Source organism: Ursus maritimus, unplaced genomic scaffold, assembly GCF_017311325.1.
Source record: "Ursus maritimus isolate PB19 unplaced genomic scaffold, ASM1731132v1 scaffold_29, whole genome shotgun sequence".
NCBI classification, from domain to species: domain Eukaryota; kingdom Metazoa; phylum Chordata; class Mammalia; order Carnivora; family Ursidae; genus Ursus; species Ursus maritimus.
In genome coordinates this window covers 2,557,230-2,574,395 of record NW_024425452.1, presented here as the reverse complement: position 1 = coordinate 2,574,395, position 17,166 = coordinate 2,557,230, and the positions used below count along the sequence as shown (strand labels likewise).

The window sequence follows — 17,166 nt, the reverse complement described above, 5'->3', positions numbered from 1 at the left end:
GGGAGTCTCAAGCACCAGGTCCCCAGACTGTAGCCTTTTCTGTCCTTAAACACAGGATTCTCTTTAGAGAGTGGGAGGTGGGGAGGATGGGGGCAGGGGCACCTGAGGCCACCAGGAAGGACTTCCCCTCAGTGGCAGGGGTGTGGCTCCTGGTCAGTCATCATCACCTGAGCTCCCCCCTGGGGGCTGGTCCTGGGCTTGGCAGCAACATAGGAGGAGGAAGAGACTCAGACCCTGAGTCTTGGGGGGCGGGACTCCCAGACTAACCAGGGAGACCTCATTCTCTCTCTCGTGGATGTTCCAGTTTAATGAGAGCCCCAGGCCTTCCTCACTTCATGGTTTTGTCTTCCTTAAAAAAGCGGGGGGGGGGGGACTTCTGGAAGGCCCTGATCAGAGCCCCCTGGCACAAGGCAAGGCACAGGTGGGCTCCCGGATACCCGAGGCTTACCCAAGAGGCAGACACGGCGAAGGCTGAGCTCTGGAAGTTCAGACCAAGAAGCACAGTACCCATAAACACTGGGGCGCACGCTCGGCAGCGATTAGCAGGGCAGGGCTCCACCAGCAGTGCCCCCTCACCAGCCTTGACTCCCTTCTCTCCCTGACCCATCTCAGGTCAGAGCTACCCGACCCTGGAGCGGGGCCCGCAGAGGCGGCTGCAGTGGACGTGGCTGGGCCGGGCTGAGCTGCAATTTGGGGACCAGACCCTCCATGTGTCCACTGTGCAGATGTGGCTGCTGTTGTATCTCAACGACGTGAAGGTGGCCCAGCCCAGCTAGGCAGCCCTGCTCTCTGAACCTTGTCCCTCACCCCCTTCCCTAAACCTCGACTCCCCGTCCTCCCTGCCTCTGTCTTCTCTGCTCCACCCTTTGGGGGAGCCCTGAATAGTTCCTTCGTCTTCTCCAAGGCTGTCTCCGTGGAGAGCCTGCTGGCGCTCTCCGGGCTCTCTCCAGACATGCTCGATCAGGCGATTGGGCCTCTTACCTCTTCGAGAGGCCCCCTGGACCTTCAAGAGCAAAAGGATGTTCCAGGAGGTACGCACCTGGGGCAGAGGGTCCTCTGCTCTCAGCCTTCGGGTGGGCCCCCCACTGATGACTAGCGCTTATTCCAGGCGTGCTGAAGATTCGAGATGCCAGCGAGGAGCCCAGGCCAAGGAGGGGCAACGTGTGGCTCATCCCACCTCAGACATACCTGAAAGCTGAGGATGAAGAGGGTCGGAACCTGGAGAAGAGACGGAACCTTCTGAACTGCCTCATTGTCCGAATCCTCAAGGCACATGGGGACGAGGGGCTGCACATTGACCAGCTTGTCTGTCGGGTAGGCGGGGGTGGGCAGTGGGTGAGGGAGCTTTGGGGTGGGGGGCAGCCCACAGGAGGAGGCTTGGCCGCATCGGAAGCATCCGGTTCACCGTGGAGCCGGTGGGTGTATGAGGGGGCAGGTTGGGGCATGCCTAATGGCCTTAGAGCTCCCTGGCTGGCAGCTTGTGCCTGGAGTGGGAGCTCGAGGTGGAGGCAGCTGGGCGTCTCCCACCTGCTGTGTTCCCTTCCATCTCCTTCCCAGGTCCTGGATGCTTGGCAGAAGGGCCCGTGTCCTCCCAGGGGTCTGGTCAGCAGCCTTGGTAGGGGGTCTGCCTGCACCAGTACCGACGTCCTCTCCTGCATCCTGCATCTCCTGGGCAAGGGCACAGTGAGGCGCCATGACGACCGGCCCCACACACTGTCTTATGCGGTCCCCGTGACAGTGATGGAACCTCACACCGAGTCTCTGAACCCAGGCTCCTCAGGCCCCAACCCACCCCTCACCTTCCATACCCTGCAGATTCGCTCTCGGGGCGTGCCCTACGCCTCCTGCACAGGCACCCAGAGCTTCTCTACCTTCCGGTAGCCCTGGAAGTGGGACCAGGGCTTTCTAAGGAAATAAAATGCAGGAGTTTCATTACGTGGCCTGTGTCGTGACTGCTAAGGATCTGACAGGGGCAGCGGAGACTTTCCTGGCTGAAGAGGGAGAGGAGCCCTCTGGTTCTGAGGTTGTGTCATCCCAGCCAGCAGTCACTGCTAGGGTGAAGATGGCAGCCTGGGGAGAGCGGTGGAGGAAGGCAGGTGTGACCTGGCATCCGCCTCTTGGGAGGGGGATTAAGTGGACAGGGATGGACCTCCAGCCCTTCACAGAGAGTATGTGGTCAGAAGTGCTTTCACTTGGCAGGCTGGAGACCCAAGTCCCCCTTGCCGCACACTCAATGGCTTGTAACTTGGGCAGATTGTTTTCCAGATTGGGCTCCATTGTTTTCGTTTGTGGAATCGAACCAGAATCCCTGTGGGTTCTGACAAGCACCAGGTATGGGAGCATTTGACATGCTGACGGGTCCCTCTTTTGGCCACCATACCCAGCAGTAAGTGTAATGCACAGTAAGATAAAGGACCTTTTGTGGCCACTGCAGGCACCCAGGAGCCTGAACGTGTGTTCCATCTGGAAACTTTAGGATCTGGGTTGGAAGCAGACCTAGAAGGAACTGCAGCTCCCTTGAGCCCCTTTTCGCTGCCCCCTCTTCTGGTGGTGCAGAGCTGCACTCGCCAAAGCCAGACCCCCACTAGCGCCCCAGGCGGGCCACTGTTGGGGAGGTTTGCTCTGCACTGCTGTGATTGACTCCCCTGGCCCCACCCACACTGAGGCAGGGCAGGTCGGGCTAGGGGGCCCAGTGCCAGGGGTGGAGCTCGGCATCTTGGCGGGGGCTATTAGGGGAGTCAGGAAGGAGTGACCCAGCCATCCTGAGTCCAAGGTTCTTGCAGCCAAGAGATGACTAGAAGGCTACAGAAGAAAGGGGTGGGGCAGGAGTGAGGGAGTCACGTGGTGAGAGGGCACAGAGGCCAGACAGGGCAACTGGGTGCCACCCAAGACAGAGACTTGGAATAGAATCTGTAAGGGAAAAAGGCCAGGACTTGGGAGAGGACGCCCAGGACAAGACAGCGAAACAGAGGGCAAACAGGGTAACCACAGATGGCCCACGCTTGCTTTACTTTGCAGTATGGTGGCCCCATAGTGCTGTGGGTGGTTCTCAGAGCAGAACCACCTTGCGGGTCCATGCTATTCTAGGACACAGAAGACTGGCAGCAGGCCAGGGCAGCACTGGGCCCCAGGGCACACTGGGGCTGCTACAGCTGGCCACTCGGGTGCCTCTCTGCCTTTGTGCCAGAGATCATGGCCTGGCTCTTTTATTGGCCCGGGCCATGCCCTTATTCTTGAGCTAGCTCTCGGGAGCCAGAACTTTTTGCCCTTTTCTGGGTTCTCATGCTCTTTCTGAGCCTGTCCTTCTCCATCGGAAACCCAGAGAGGGTCCAGGCTCTAGTAGCCAGATCAGAATGCACCACATGCAAGGGACAGGACGGGATTTTCTCTCACTGCTGCCCCCCGTGCCGCTGCGGTGCCCACAGGCTCCCGCATGGGCCAAGCTGTAGGCTTAACCCCATTCATCCCACTCAGTCTCCCACAGAGTGCGTACCTGCTTATCCGCAAGGGATAAGTCTCCCGCAAATTCTTATGGGAAGAACACACCAGCGTTGGCCCCAGCGCCCTGCATGTCCCTGCCTGCAATCCAACTCCTGGGTTGCCCACTGTCCTCAGCACACAATCTAACCCCACCTCCGCTCTGGCCTGATTTGTCTGAACTCAGCCACCCAGGTGAACAGGCCTGCCCGCCCTCTCACCAGCACCAGTGAAGACATGAGCCTCCTCCCTGCCCTCAGGACTTGCCATCTGTCCAGGGCACACGCTTCCTGTGTGACATGGACAGAAGTTTGCTCCCCTGCCCCCCTTGTGAGACCCTCCTCCCAGCCTTGGTTCTTTATATCCCAGACAGCTGGCTGTATACAAAGGATCACATACTGATTCCATTTACATGAAATACTCCAAAACAGGCCAATCCAGAGACAAAGTGGTTCAGNNNAGCAGCTGCCTAGAACTCGGGAGATTGAGAAGAAATAGGGAGTGTCTGCAAGAAGATATGGGGTTTCTTTGCGGGGTGTTGAAAATGTTACAAAACTGTAATGGTTCCACAACTTGCTGAATAGACTAAAAACCACTGAACTGTAAAATTTAAATGGGTAAACTGTATAATATGAATTATATCTCAGTATGTTGCCAATAAAAAGCAAAAAACAAGCAGACCAACTAACCCGTAGCTGAGGCTCCGAGCTCTCCAATGTCTCCTGTGGGTCCTTGACGAGGGGGGAAAGTAGCCTCTGCAGGCCTGGGGATGGACATGCATGGTGTTTTGACTACCGTTCATCTGAAGCCCCTTCTCATACTTGGAAAACGCCACACAAATCACAGGAGACAGAGCCCACCTCCCACACATAGCAGACTGGACACGGCTTTCCCAGCTGTCCCCTTGCAGCCATATAACCAAGGCTCAGCCAATCAAATGCCTCCGCCAGGACTTCGTCCATCTAGAGCAAAGCAGGAAGGAAAGCGAAATACCTCTGGTGGCAGCAGGGACAGCTTCACCACACCCTGGTTCCCAGGTAGGATTTAGGGTGCTTTTTTAACTGCTCAGATTTATCTGCCAACCACCATTCCTTTTTTTTTCCCTTTACTTTTCTCAAGCCTTAGTGTTTCTGTGAGCCAAGAGTTCAATAGTCTTTTCCTGCTTTTATCAGCCAGAGTCTGTTCTTCGGCTCTAAAATAGGATTGACATACGTGACATCAGGGACCCCATAGCATGGATCCCTCTGGGCAAGGCAAACTATCCTGGTAGCCTCACTCCACAGCTTACAGTCACTGGGAGACAAACATTTTATGCTCTTCTCACATTTCAGTCATCACAGTTACATCTTTTCCCCATCCCAGAAGCTTAGATATCCTAGCTTCTCTCTTCCTTTTCCTGATAGCTTTTCTTTAGATGTCTTTCAAATGTTCTGTAATTTTTTTTTAAGATTTTATTTATTTGAAATAGCGAGAAAGTGTGCACGAGCAGGGGGAGGCACAGAGGGAGAGGGAGAAACAGACTCCCCACTGAGCAGGGAGCCCGATGTGGGGCTCGATCCCAGGACCCTGAGATCATGACCTGAGCTGAAGGCAGACGCTTAACAGACTGAGCCACCCAGGCGCCCCTCAAATGTTCTATAATTTCTTATGATTTATCAATTTTAAAAAAATTTCTATGCCCAATGTGGGGCTCGAACTCATGACTCTGAGATCTAGAGTCGCACGCTACCGACTGTGCCAGCCATCAAGCCCAGTTAGAATTGACTGGGCTTTCTGAGACCTAGGGTTTATAAATTTCAATCCTACAAAATTCCCAGCCTCTTTAAAATATTCTCCCGGGGGGCGCCTGGGTGGCTCAGTCGCTAAGCGTCTGCCTTCGGCTCAGGTCACCATCCCAGGGTCCTGGGAATGAGCCCCGCTTCAGGCTCTCTGCTCAGCCGGAAGCCTGCTTCTCCCTCTCCCTCTCCCACTCCCCCTGCTTCCATTCCTGCTCTTGCTGTGTCTCTGTCAAATAAATAAATAAAATATTTAAAATAATTCTCTCCTCTGGAATTCTGATTGCATGTATCACATCAATCTTCCATATTTCGTTTTCTCCATGTTTTTTAATCTCTCTTCCTTCGTTTCCATTTCTCTGTACCCCTGTGCTCCATCTGTGTACCTTCACATCTACTTACTTCCAGTTCATTCTTCTTTCAGATATGTCTAATCTGTTAACCATAAAGTTTCTAACTTCAAATAGTGTTAATTTTTAAAAGCTTTATTTTTTTATCAAACCAATTTGGTCCTTTTAGATATTCTTTTCTTTAGTCATACCTTTTCTTTAAATATAAGAAAGATATTTTATATTTGTATTTTTTTTTTAAGATCTACTTATTTTATAGAGAAAGAGAGAAAGAAGAAGGGGCAGAGGGAGAGAATCTCCAGCAGACTCCCTGCTGAATGAGGAGCAGGTCACAGGGCTCGATCCCATGACCCTGAGATCATGACCTGAGCCAAAATCAAGAGTTGGATGCTTAACTTACTGGGCCACCCAAGTGCCCCTATGTTTTGTATTTTATATTTCTGACATGTCTTTGCTGGTCTGATTTTGTTGTCTATTGTCCCTAATGACTCTTACTCGTGGTGATTTCCTTCCTTGTATGCTTTGTATTTTCACTGAAAGCACATATTCCTTCAAATTTCACATATTCCTTCAAATTTTATCTGAAGGAATTCCTTGAAGCTTGGGTTGAAAGTACAGACCCCAAGAGAAGATTACATCTGCTTCTGCCGGGTGCCTGGGAGCACGACCAATCTGAGACCACTTCGAACTGACTTACTAGCTTGAGGATTTCCCAGTCTACACAGGCAGTATGAATCCTAGCCCCGAACAGTACCGAGAGCCGGCTGTGCTTACACGCTACTGCGGAAACTTTTTGTCCCCATCCCCTACCTCCCCTCGGATCCAAAACCAAAGCTAAGTAGGTGAGTTGTGGGAGTGGTTCCCTCTCTCAATGGCTGTGTCTTCTTTGAAGTTTAAGTTGGAGGGGTCTCTGGTCTGACTTCCTTCTCTGTGGGAGCCTTACGTTTGTTGCCAGCCCCCACATGTGGCCCACGGAAACAGCAGTTCTAGGCCACTCACAAACCCGACCAAAAAAGCAGAATAAAAAGTGACAGGAATGTTTATGAATTGGCTCTTACATAAAGTCCCAGCCCTAGGGAGCCATCCACAGACTTCATGGCCTTCACCAGCCTTAAGATCACTCACTGGCCCTTTCTCTTCTATACCACAATCACTGGTTTAAAGCAAGGATGGGAGGACTGGAGGACACGATGAACCAGATCCAAGCGGGGGAAGTGTGGCATAGCACAAGGTTGAGCGCCTCTTCTTGTCCAACCCTGGGGCAGTCCAAGAGCCCTCTAGTCGTCTTTGAGCCAATCCAGCTCAAGGGCAGTTATGATCCTTGCCCTTGAATGGACAAGAACCAGAACAGGCCAAGCCCAAGTCTGTCCCCATAGATCCATTTCTCACTGGGGCAGTGGCAGAGCTCAGGACAGTTCCTTATTACTCTTTGCTCAAGGGGAGATGTCTCCGGTCCTTGCCTGCATTTCGGCGCCTCTTTCGACTCAAGAAGCTCTCTAGCTTCTTGCTGCGTTTCAGCTCCTTGAACTTCTCAGCTAGGACCAACTGGCGCTGCTCAGCTAGAGGACAGGGAGAAAGGAGGCTGCTGAGCAAAGGACAAGGCACTCTTCCCTTTCCCCAGGTCTGTACCTCTCAAGCACTTTGCTGGGATACATGCCTCGGTTGGCGTGCACTGGCGAGTGCAGCACGTGGTTTTGTCTATGATCCCGTGCTTTCTCTATTACACCAACTGTGAGCTCCTTCTGTGTGCCCGGCCCAGCATATGGAGGGGAGCCAGGAGAGAAGTAAAGGCAACCCTCCTTGCCCATAATCTATACTTAGGGAGACGAGAATAGTTACAAATAACTCCTCCCTACCACTTCTACTTTCCTCCAACTTCCCATGGCATCCAGCCTTCTCGCCTCCCTTAGGGAGCCCATGGACCCCCAACACAGTATGCTGCATCTATGGCCCCTGAAGCCCATCCCTGTAACCAGCCTGCAACAGCTGCGCCCACTCACATCTCTTCAGGAAGTACGGCCGATGGCCCTGCTGGGCCCGAGCCCTCTGCTCCTGCTTCAGGGCCAGGCGCAGCTCCTGTTGCCGCTTGCGCTCCTGCTGCGCCATTTCTTGCTGCTCCTGAGAAGCGAGGAGGAGGTGGGTGAGATGGGTGGGCGGCAGGGACGGGCAGCACCTCCTGGCTGCCCTGACCTGTTCTCACCGCCCACGTGCAGTTCTGAGCCCCTCACCATCCTCTGAAGCAGCTGCTGCAGTTTCTCATGCTCCGGCCCCGAACGGTGCTTCTTCAACTGCCTTTTCACGAGCTCCACAGCACAAAATGAATACGATGGTTAGCAGTCTGCACACGTTGGCTGAAATTCTGTGCCAAGCATTATTCTAAGAGGTTCACGTATGTTAATGCAAACAACACTCTGAGACATGAATTCCTATTATCTCCTTTTATGATTAGAAAACTGCGAAGTTAAGGAACCTACCAGTGGTCACACGGCTGGTCAACTAATGAGCCAGGATTTGAATACAACTAATGAGCCAGGATTTGAATACAGGAAGCAAATTAGGGAGCATTAAATCAGTTAAGGAGAAATAAATCTACCCACCACTATGCTCCCTGTTCCCCTCTGCCCGACTCTCTAACTTGTACCCTAGTTTCCCACCCCTCGGAATCTCCATGAGCCAGTCTCATGTTCCACACCTCTTTCTCTTTGGCTCGGATGTCATTCAGGAATTCATATGTTTTGTCAAACACCTCAGGATTATATTCGCCTGACAGATCATCAAAGCGGGGGTCCCGGGCTACCTTTGGAGAGAAAAAAACAGTATAAAAGAACTGTTCAGTCTTCCCTGAGACATTTCTTCCTGCCTCTTCCTCACCTTCTTACTGATGGGGACAACTTGACGCAAAAATGGCACCCGGACCTTGGCTGACATTTCCAGAGGCCTACGGAGAAATTAAAGGACATGTCTAGGGTCTCCAGTCTTTTTTTTTTTTTTAAGATTTTGTTTTTTTATTTTTTGAGAGAGACACACACACACACACACACACACACACACACACACAGAATGTGCATGAGCAGGGGGAGAGGCGGAGGGAGAGGATCTTAAGCAGGCTCCATGCCCAGTTTGAGAGCCTGATGCGGGGCTCAATCTCATGACCCTGAGATCATGACCTGCGCCAAAATCAAGAGTCGGGCACTTAACTGACTTAGCCACCCAAGAGCCCCAGATTTTATTTTTTTGTTAAGATTTTGTTTATGTATTTGAAAGACAAAGTGAGAGAGAGAGCCCAAGTGGGGGACAGGGAGAAGTAGGCTCCCCGCCTAGCAGAGAACCCAATGTGGGGCTTGATCCCAGGGCACAGGGATCATGACCTAGGCTGAAGGCAGACGCTTAACCAACTGAGCCACCAAGGGCACCTCCCCCCCTCAGATTTTATTTTTCAGTAATCTCTACACCCATGTGGGGCTCGAACTCACAACCCTGAGATCAAGAGCTGCATGTTCTACCAAGCCAGCCAGGTGCCCCAGGGTCTCCAATCGTAATCAAAGGCCTCCAACATAAGAATTCAGACACCTACTCAAGGTCCCAGGTATTCTCCAGTTCCTGGAGCAGGGCTTGCTCCTCACCTGTGCTTATCTGCAACACATGCATTTTGGACACGTGATCTAGAACCTTGCTTCTTAGAACTGTTTCCAGCTGCCAACTGTTTGTATGTCTTAATCCCCAGTTGGTCCTGCAATTCCAACAGCTCTTCAAATGGTATGTTAGATGTGTCTGTGGAAGAAGGGGTGGGGACACAACTCAGCACAGCATCTCCCAGTGCTGTGGAGACCTCATCCCACTCTCATTCCTTAGGTAACTGACCTTTCCAATATCCCCATCAGACCAATCACTACAGGCCCCAGATATACTTAGGTCCTTCAAACTGTTGCTCAAATGTCACCTACTCAGGGAGGCCTTCTCTGACTACTTAAAATTGCAACCCCTCTCCTGCTTTCTCTCCATAGCCCTTATAAACTTTGGGAAAAACTGAGATATAATTCACATATCATAGAATTCACCCTTAAAAATACACAATCCCATGCTCTGTTGCCTTTTAATGTTATTTACTTTTTTGGTGGGGGTCATCCTTTCTGAAAGGTATGAGAACAGGATTTCTTTTAAAGATTTTAATTTTAAGTAATCTTGACACCCAACGTGGAGCTTGAACTGACAACTCCGAGATCCTGCTCTGGCCACTGAGCCAGCCAGGCGCCCCGAGAACAGGACTTTTTGATTGCTTTATTCACCGCTGTAACTACAGCAGCTAGAACACCCTGCACACGGTAGATTTTCAACAAATGTTGGACAAATTGGTGAACCCTGACCTACTAACCCTTCCCCAGCAACCCATGCCTCTCCTGATCGGCTGTACTTTTACCCATGCGTTTTCTCCCTGCGGAAAACCCTCATCCTCCTCTTCAGCAACTGCCCAGGATCTCCTAACCCAGGAAGCGCCCCCTCACTGCCCAACGCGTCGGGCGCTCCCCACAGTGGTCTCTTCAGAGAACTTGGCAATCTCACGGTGACTGCGCCGCCACCGGCCCTTCCCCCCGCCCCCCGGCGCCCCTCGGCCTGGCACCGGGCCCTCACCCTTCCGCAAGTCCCCGGCGTCCTCCCCGCTGCCCCGGGCCCCGCGGGGAGACCCGGCGGCCGCCGCGGCGCGGGAACGCTCCCTCGGCATTGGCTCCGGCTCGTGGGACGCGGCGGCACCGAATGGCGCTACTTCCGCCCTAGCGGTTCCGGCCCCGCCTCTTCCGGCCTCACCAGGAGGCCGCGTCTGCGCAACGCGGGCGCTGAAAGGGCGCGACCCGCGGGTGGGTGAGCGCCCACTCGAGATAATGTCGCCGCCTCTTTGTCGCATGGCGCTGGATTCCTCGCTCAAGAGAAACCAGGGCCAGGCCTTGGCGGTATTTGGTTTCCTTTCGTTCTTGGCGGAGAAGCCAGCACCTCAGCACCCTGCCCCTTTGCAAGCTTCTGCCATCCACTCCCATCGTATTCCACAAAAACAGATCACACGTTTAGAGATTTTTTTTTAATTCATTTTTATAAAATCTGAGCTGGCTGGGAGCGTCAGGGAACAGCAACAGCTCAGGGAAGGGTGGGATTATCTGCTGGTCCTCGTCTCCCAGGTGAGGGAGAAGGAGGTTTCATGGCAACAGTTGCAACTCCTCTCAGCTCCCAATCGATGCTCATGGCTCAAGCGGGGCAGGGGGTGGAAACAAGGGTGGGGGGAAGCTCCTGAGGCTCAGACACTGCTTGCTTCTCCCTTATCCCCATTTCCTTCGCTTCCCGGCAGAGCCTGGCTGGCCTGGGGCAGAGCAGAGGCCCAGGAGCAGTTGGAAGGAGGTGTATGGGACAGAGCACCAAGGGGAAGGGGCCCTCGGCCCACGGGGGGAGGGATCTCGCCCTCCCCCCTACAGCTCCCCACTGAGTTCACAGCACAGGAAACACCTCTAGTCCAACAACTCCACGCAGAGGTATACCGAGTCCAGGGTCCAAAGGGGCAGGCAGGTGAGGGATGGGAAGGGGCAGTGAAGAGAATAGCAGGCTCAGGAAGGGAGGCGGCAGCAACTTTCTCCTACCCATGGGAGGAAACGATGGGGCGACTGATATTGCTGTTGGTGGTCATGGCATTCAGCTCCCACCTGGAAGAACAACGACAGGCAGAAAGGACAGATGGGGGGAGCCTCCACCCCCAAGGCCAGAATTGCTCAAACAAAGCTATGAACACACCAGTCCCTTCAACATCCTACAGCTCAACCACGTACAGCCACCTCCTTCCTTAGGGCCTTACTAATAAGTTTAACAATCAGGCCCCACCCACCACCGAATCCAGCATCACCCACTCCTCCGCCCGCAAGCTCACGTAGACTTCCTGTCTATGTTTCCGTGTGTGTGCTTGTGCCCAACATCTGGAAAAAATCATCTGTGTACAAAGCTGAGTAAACTTCCCAACCTACCTTTGATCCTCTGCTCAGATCCAAACAAGAATGCCCATTTTTGCTCTCCACTCCTATCCCTTTAAAGGGCCTGACTCAGCTCTCCTAGGCTTCTAGAAGCCTTCCCCGCCCCTCCCACCACATAAAAATTAAATCCCTTTTTTCCCCTCTCTTTTTTGACAGTTCTCTCCGTCTACAAAGACTTACCACGTACCTCCTTATGCCAAGACCCTCACTACAATCTACTTGGTATGAGGTACTTGTGCCTGTGTCAATCCTGAGCCAGCCTAGGATCCATCAGTTCAGCCTCGAACACTGTGTCACCGAATGCTGAACACACACCCTCTCAGCGAGTATGAAACTGAACTGATACAAGGAGAGGGAAGTGTCCAGAATGACCCCGGAAAACACAAACGCCAAATAACTTTTGGTGCTTGATTTGGACCTAAGAATGGAATTCAAAGGGAAGTAGCTAGGAAAGACCTCCCTTAATTCTGGAACTAATGTGATCCAAAGATTCCTAAACTTGTTGGTACTTTGCAGCTAACTTTAAAGATTTAATCTAACTTTCTCAGCATGTTAAAAGCAACCAAACAGGCTCAGGATTCAAGAAGTGATGCTTCTGAGCTTGGTTTGAAACACGTTTTTTTTTCCATATAATTTACCCACCTGCTAATTTTGAATCTCCTTCCCTTTCACTCTCCATAGGTACACTGTATCTCCAACAGAACAAAAACCTCTGTCCCCTCTATACCGAGACCAAGCTCAACAGATCATGCCTGTGCTACCCACTCACCCGCAACCAAGCCTTCCTCTCCAACCACTCCCTGTACCTGATGTCATGGGGCAAACAGGACTGGTCCAGGTTATACTGAATCACGGCCAGTTTACACAGAGTCTTCAGACTAGGGCCTTTAAAGGAGAAGTCAGAGGGGGAGATGGTCAGAGCCAAGCAAAGGGTCTAGTCCTGAATGTCACCACCCAAAGCCAGGGACCCTGTGGCAGCAGCACTCTGGGAATCCGTGTACTTACTAAAGTCCAAAATGTGTAAGTCAGAATGATCTATGAGGTCAAATTCATCTCCCAAACCTTCCTCAGGAGATGGACTGTAGGGATCAAAAAAGAGATGAAGGAAGGAGGAAAGACTACCCATGAGACCCTTTTGCTCAAACGCCTCCCATGCAGTCACAGACCTGGGCCCTTCCCTGAGGCCTCCCTACTTTCCTCCTAACCTGGTACCCCCGAAGAGAACAATCTTGTCACCAACAATACAGCAGCACTGGCGCCGGCGGGGACACGGCCCCTTCCCCTTCGGTTCAATCTTCTTCCAGGTAAAGGACACTGAAGAGAAGTTTATATGGAGGTTTAATACCTTCCCAGTCCGGATACCCTCTCCACCCCCCACCCTCACCCTCTTAGAACTTTTTTTTTCCCTCCCCCATCAATTGCTCCTTGTTTTCCCCCTAAAAGCAGTGCTCTGTACCAGGGTTAAACTTCCAGAGGTCATGGAAGTGCCGGTTCAGCCTTGCATTATAGCCACCGAAGATGTACAGCTCCCCATTGTAGCCAACTGGAAGGAGAGAGGAATGTGGAGTCTGAGGACAACAGATGGGAACGGGGACCCCACAGGGACAACCAGACACTCACAGGCCGAGTGGCTCCGGCGGCCCTCGGGCAGCACCGGAGTGGGCGGACAGTCTAGCCAGGCCTCAGTCCTGGTGTCAAAGACACGGATGCGGTTGCAGTAAATCTCGTTGTTGGAATGGAACGGCCCAAAGCGGTCGGCACGGCCCCCAAAGACATACATGTGACTGCCCAGCATTGTGGCCGAGTGGAAGTCCCTCCAGCGTGCAGGGTTGCCCTGGGCAGGAGCAGAGAGATGAGAGGCAGGGGTCAACATGGAGGCTAGCAGGGGATCTGCTCTCACTGAGCTTCTTATGATTTCTTCAATTGATGGTAAGGATCTGGGAGGAAGAAAGAACAGACCTTTGTACAGATAAGGGTCCATGTCATGGTGCTGGTATCCAGCTTGTGAATGTCATTGGAAAAGCAGTCCGCCTGAGTGGGAAGAGAAAGGAAGTGAAGAAAGGAATAAAACATGGGATCAGTGGTCACTGTCTGCCCCTCCACCTGTGCCCTCAAAACCTGCGAACAAGTCAAAGCCTCCTATTCCACGACCCTCAGTTTCCCTTCCTCTTTCTCATTCCCACCCTAAACCTCTAGTTTCCTCCCAGACATACCAGCTGCTCATAGCCCCCGAAAATGTACATGGTCTTGCCCAGGACACAAGCTGAATGTCCGTCCCGGGCTCCAGGAACTGTTCCTGACACTCGGGGTGTGGACCACTTGTGAGTATCTGAAAGAGAGGAAGGATGGGCCAGGTAAGCAACCTCTGAAGCGCCCTCCTCAACTCTGGGGTGCCCTATTCCCAGCCGCCTCAGCCCACACCGTTCCCCGCCCACTTCCCCGAGGCACCATTTGGCAGAACACAGCCTCTCTGAGACCCGTACTCACTGACATCAAAGGCATAAAGCACATTGCAGGCTCCTTCGGTGTCATTCCGCCCGCCCCAAAGGAAGACCGTGTCATCGATGAGGACGGTTGAGTGTCCATACCGCATGTAGGGTACCACAGGAGCCTGCCCACGGACGGCAGGCCTCACTGGGGGCAGCTTTGTCCAACGCAAGGACACTGTGGGCACAGTTCTGCTCAGCCCTGGAAAGCTCCCTTCAGGCTGCTCACTTTTCCCAAACCAGATATTCATTCCCCCATCCCTTCGGACCCTGGGGACCACCACCAAACCTCATTCAGCTACCCGTTCCCCTCCCTGATGTGGGTACCCAGGGATGGTCCCAACATGAGCTTACCTGCATTGAAAATGTGCACATCAATCTGACGCAGTGTTTCATAGTCTTCACCAGAGCAGTAGCCCCCGAAGGAGTACACCCGGTGCCCAACGGCCACTGCGGCATGGTTCACCCTGCGGGGCCCGCCCTCCAGGTGCACTGTCCACCGTAACATCCCCTGGGTCACTGGTTACAGCAACATGCCCCCCCGGCACGGCCTGCTGCCTCTGCTACCTGCACACAAGTTAGGGCCACGGGCTCCTCAGGCAAGGCCTTTGTCTGGCTCACCGCGACTCTGCCCAGGACCAGCCCTTGACTCCAAGTGTCACCCTGGTGGCCCCCCCACACCACCCCTCCAAAGCTCAGGTGGCTGGCCCTGGCCCACGGGAGCTGCAGAGGTCAGAGAACTTGCCCTGGACCTGTGTTCTCCAACAGCCAAGGGTGGGGCTGCTCTGACCTGAATGACAGCTCAGAATTTGCTGATCGAGGCCTCAGCATGGTCATACTAATTCACTCATGGAGGCCCCATCGCGTCCCTGGCCTGGCACGAGCTCCAAGTGCCCCCCACCCCCCATCCCCCACCCTCCTTCCCAAGGCAGTGCATTCTCTTGTCTCTCTGGCTCTGCTCCGCTTACTGCCACCTCTCTAAGAATCTCTGCTCTTTAAGGTGGGGAAAGGGATCTCAAAATACTCAGGGCTATTAATAGCCCAGCCAACCCCAATCGGTCCATTGAAAGCTGGCATTGGTGCTTCAAAGCAGAAAAGCTTTTAGGCCTTTAGAGTGAAACAATCCCCCTATCCAGGACAGGGTGGGATTGATTCAGGGCAGGGGCCTCCATGGAAGGTTAGCCCCTCACAGGGAGCTCCTGTCAAGCTGAGCTGTTGTCATTAGGGTCATCCAGGGCCCCTCACAGGCACTCGGAGTTCCTTTGACAGCTGTGCCTGGTATACTGCCAAGACTAGGAACTTAAGCCAGAAAGGTATGTGTCTGCTGGGGACTGAGGGGGTGGGGTGGGGGTGAAGAGGAGGGGTTTTCTCCTCCTGCTACTTTCCCAACTCTGCTATTGTAAGGATAAACAAGCTATTTTAGCGGTTCTTTTCCCACTTGGATCCCTGAAAGGGGGATGGGGTAGGGGGGCATTACAAAAGAGAAAGAAGGGGCACCTGGGTGGCTCAGTCAGTTAAGTGGCTGCCTTAGCCCTGCTTTGGTGTCGGGCTCCCTACCTGGTGGGGAGTCTGCTTCTCCCTCTCCCTCTGCCCCTCTCCCCACTCATGATCCCACTCTCTCTCATAAATAAATAAAATCTTTAAAAAAGAGAAAGAAAGGAAGGAAACAAACAAAAAATGCCCTTGGACAGGACAAGAAATAGACCCCGTCATGACCTGCCAACCTAGTGATAACGGGTACATTTGAAGGCTCTGTCAGACAAATGCTCTTCCAACTGGTATTGCCTTCGCTGGCAGGCACCTGCTGGGTTTGAGTGGATCATCTGCTCCCTGTTCAAAGAAACCCTGGCAGAGGGAAGAGACTGACAGAACCTCAGACACAGAGAAAGCAAGTAAGGGAGGCCCCTTGAAAGAAAGAGACATGGCTTTCAGCTAGCTTGCCAGCCCCCCTCCCCCTTCAACCTCCCTCAACCCCCCCATCCCATGCTTTAAATAGCCAGCCTGCCAAACTTGAAATAGCCCCAGCAGGAAACCGCTCTCACTTCATTATTCCTGTCCTCAACCCAACAGATTTTGGATCTGGGCTTGCGGGGAGATAGGAGGTTGAAGGGTTTATTTCATCTTCCCTCATAGCTTCTACACCCCGCTTCAGCTGTGTCAAGGTAAAGTAAAGAATTCACAGGGGAAGAGAGAAGCAATTCCATCCAAAGGTGGACAGAATCGTAGCTTCTTCCAAGGACACTCAAACTCATGGAGAAAAGCCCCCACTGTCTCAGGGGCCCCGCTTATCTCTGGGTCTCCTGGATCCCTCATCATTGCTGCATTCTCAAGCTTCTTCCATTCCCTTCATGTACATACCCCCTCCCTGGTCTCTTGCCATGTTCACTCCCCATTTCTGAGAGCTTTGCAGTTTTCTCCTTTTTCCTTCTCCCCCCCCCGCACCAAGCTCCACCCCGACAGCCCTCCATTTTCCCTCTTCCACTAAGGGGGAAAAAAGCTAATATTCACTGACCCCTTTCGGCGAGGGATATTCCTCACTCTACATGACGCTATCCCTGTCTTCTTCCAGTCACTCCAACCTCCCCTCCCCCACAATACTAGACCCTCCCCGCCTTTTCTTCCATTATCTTCAGCTTCCCCTTCTCCTCATAGCCCAGTCTTCCTTCCAATTCCCTTCAGTGCCTCCGCCAGCCACCAGGTCTCCTCCACCCATTTCCTCACCATCCTCCCCCAGCCCTTCTTTCCCCATTAACACTCTCCTTTCCCATCATCCCCCTAGTTCCCTCCCCACCCCCACCTCATCACTCTCAGGCCCCTCCCCCACGACTCCAGATCCAGGTATGGGCGACCCCAGCCCCTCCAATTTTCCTTGTCCCTCAACCCATCCCGGGCTACCTGCCAGGCCGGGCCGGGGCGGGGCCGCGGGTCCTCGCGCTACCTGCAGTCTAGAACCCGTTGCGCGCCAACCGACACCTCGGTCCCCAACGAGATAAACACAGTCAGGCTCGGTCCTTCCGGCGGGCAGCCGTGTGCGCACGTGCAGTCGGAGCTTAGTTCCCGAAGCCTACCGGGA

The 17,166-nt window shown here is 53.3% G+C and overlaps 2 protein-coding genes across 3 annotated transcripts in view; one reads left to right on the top strand and one right to left on the bottom strand.

The window, feature by feature from the left end:
* CUL7 (cullin 7) overlaps window positions 1-1,932 on the top strand; it is a 15,743-nt gene extending 13,811 nt beyond the window's left edge. Inside the window, exons 23-26 of the mRNA XM_040643498.1 lie at window positions 613-758; window positions 905-1,031; window positions 1,109-1,314; window positions 1,558-1,932. Of these exons, the coding sequence (XP_040499432.1) occupies window positions 613-758; window positions 905-1,031; window positions 1,109-1,314; window positions 1,558-1,881 (803 nt within the window). The 3' untranslated portion in view covers window positions 1,882-1,932. The remainder of the gene's footprint in view (window positions 1-612; window positions 759-904; window positions 1,032-1,108; window positions 1,315-1,557) is intronic.
* A 4,691-nt stretch (window positions 1,933-6,623) lies between these two features.
* KLHDC3 (kelch domain containing 3) lies at window positions 6,624-17,143 on the bottom strand. 2 transcript variants are annotated; one of them, XM_040643497.1, is made up of 15 exons: window positions 16,989-17,143; window positions 14,448-14,660; window positions 14,095-14,271; window positions 13,821-13,936; window positions 13,567-13,638; window positions 13,228-13,441; window positions 13,064-13,150; window positions 12,813-12,921; window positions 12,613-12,686; window positions 9,226-9,373; window positions 8,474-8,540; window positions 8,295-8,399; window positions 7,831-7,905; window positions 7,603-7,720; window positions 6,624-7,161 (listed from the first exon to the last, which is right to left on the bottom strand). In XM_040643497.1, exons 2-15 carry the CDS (start codon window positions 14,599-14,601, stop codon window positions 7,025-7,027), a joined length of 1,653 nt encoding a protein of 550 aa, XP_040499431.1. In that variant the 5' UTR covers window positions 14,602-14,660; window positions 16,989-17,143; the 3' UTR covers window positions 6,624-7,024. The 2 variants fall into 2 exon arrangements, with proteins under 2 accessions (XP_040499431.1, XP_008690114.1); XM_008691892.2 differs by lacking the exons at window positions 6,624-7,161; window positions 7,603-7,720; window positions 7,831-7,905; ... (1 more) ...; window positions 8,474-8,540; window positions 9,226-9,373 and adding exons at window positions 10,659-11,286; window positions 12,414-12,492 and having other exon boundaries at window positions 16,989-17,142.
* Between the last annotated feature and the right edge of the window lie 23 nt (window positions 17,144-17,166).

Excerpts from the sequence above, each read along its gene's own strand:
- KLHDC3 (XM_040643497.1), bottom strand. The coding sequence starts at position 14,601 with ATGTTACGGTGGACAGTGCACCTGGAGGGCGGGCCCCGCAGGGTGAAC. Across the intron at positions 9,374-12,612 it reads CTTACACATTTTGGACTTTA|ACACATCTAACATACCATTT; the intron begins GTAAGTACACGG and ends CTTCTTCCACAG. Across the intron at positions 7,721-7,830 it reads AGCAGCTGCTTCAGAGGATG|GAGCAGCAAGAAATGGCGCA; the intron begins GTGAGGGGCTCA and ends CTCGCTTCTCAG.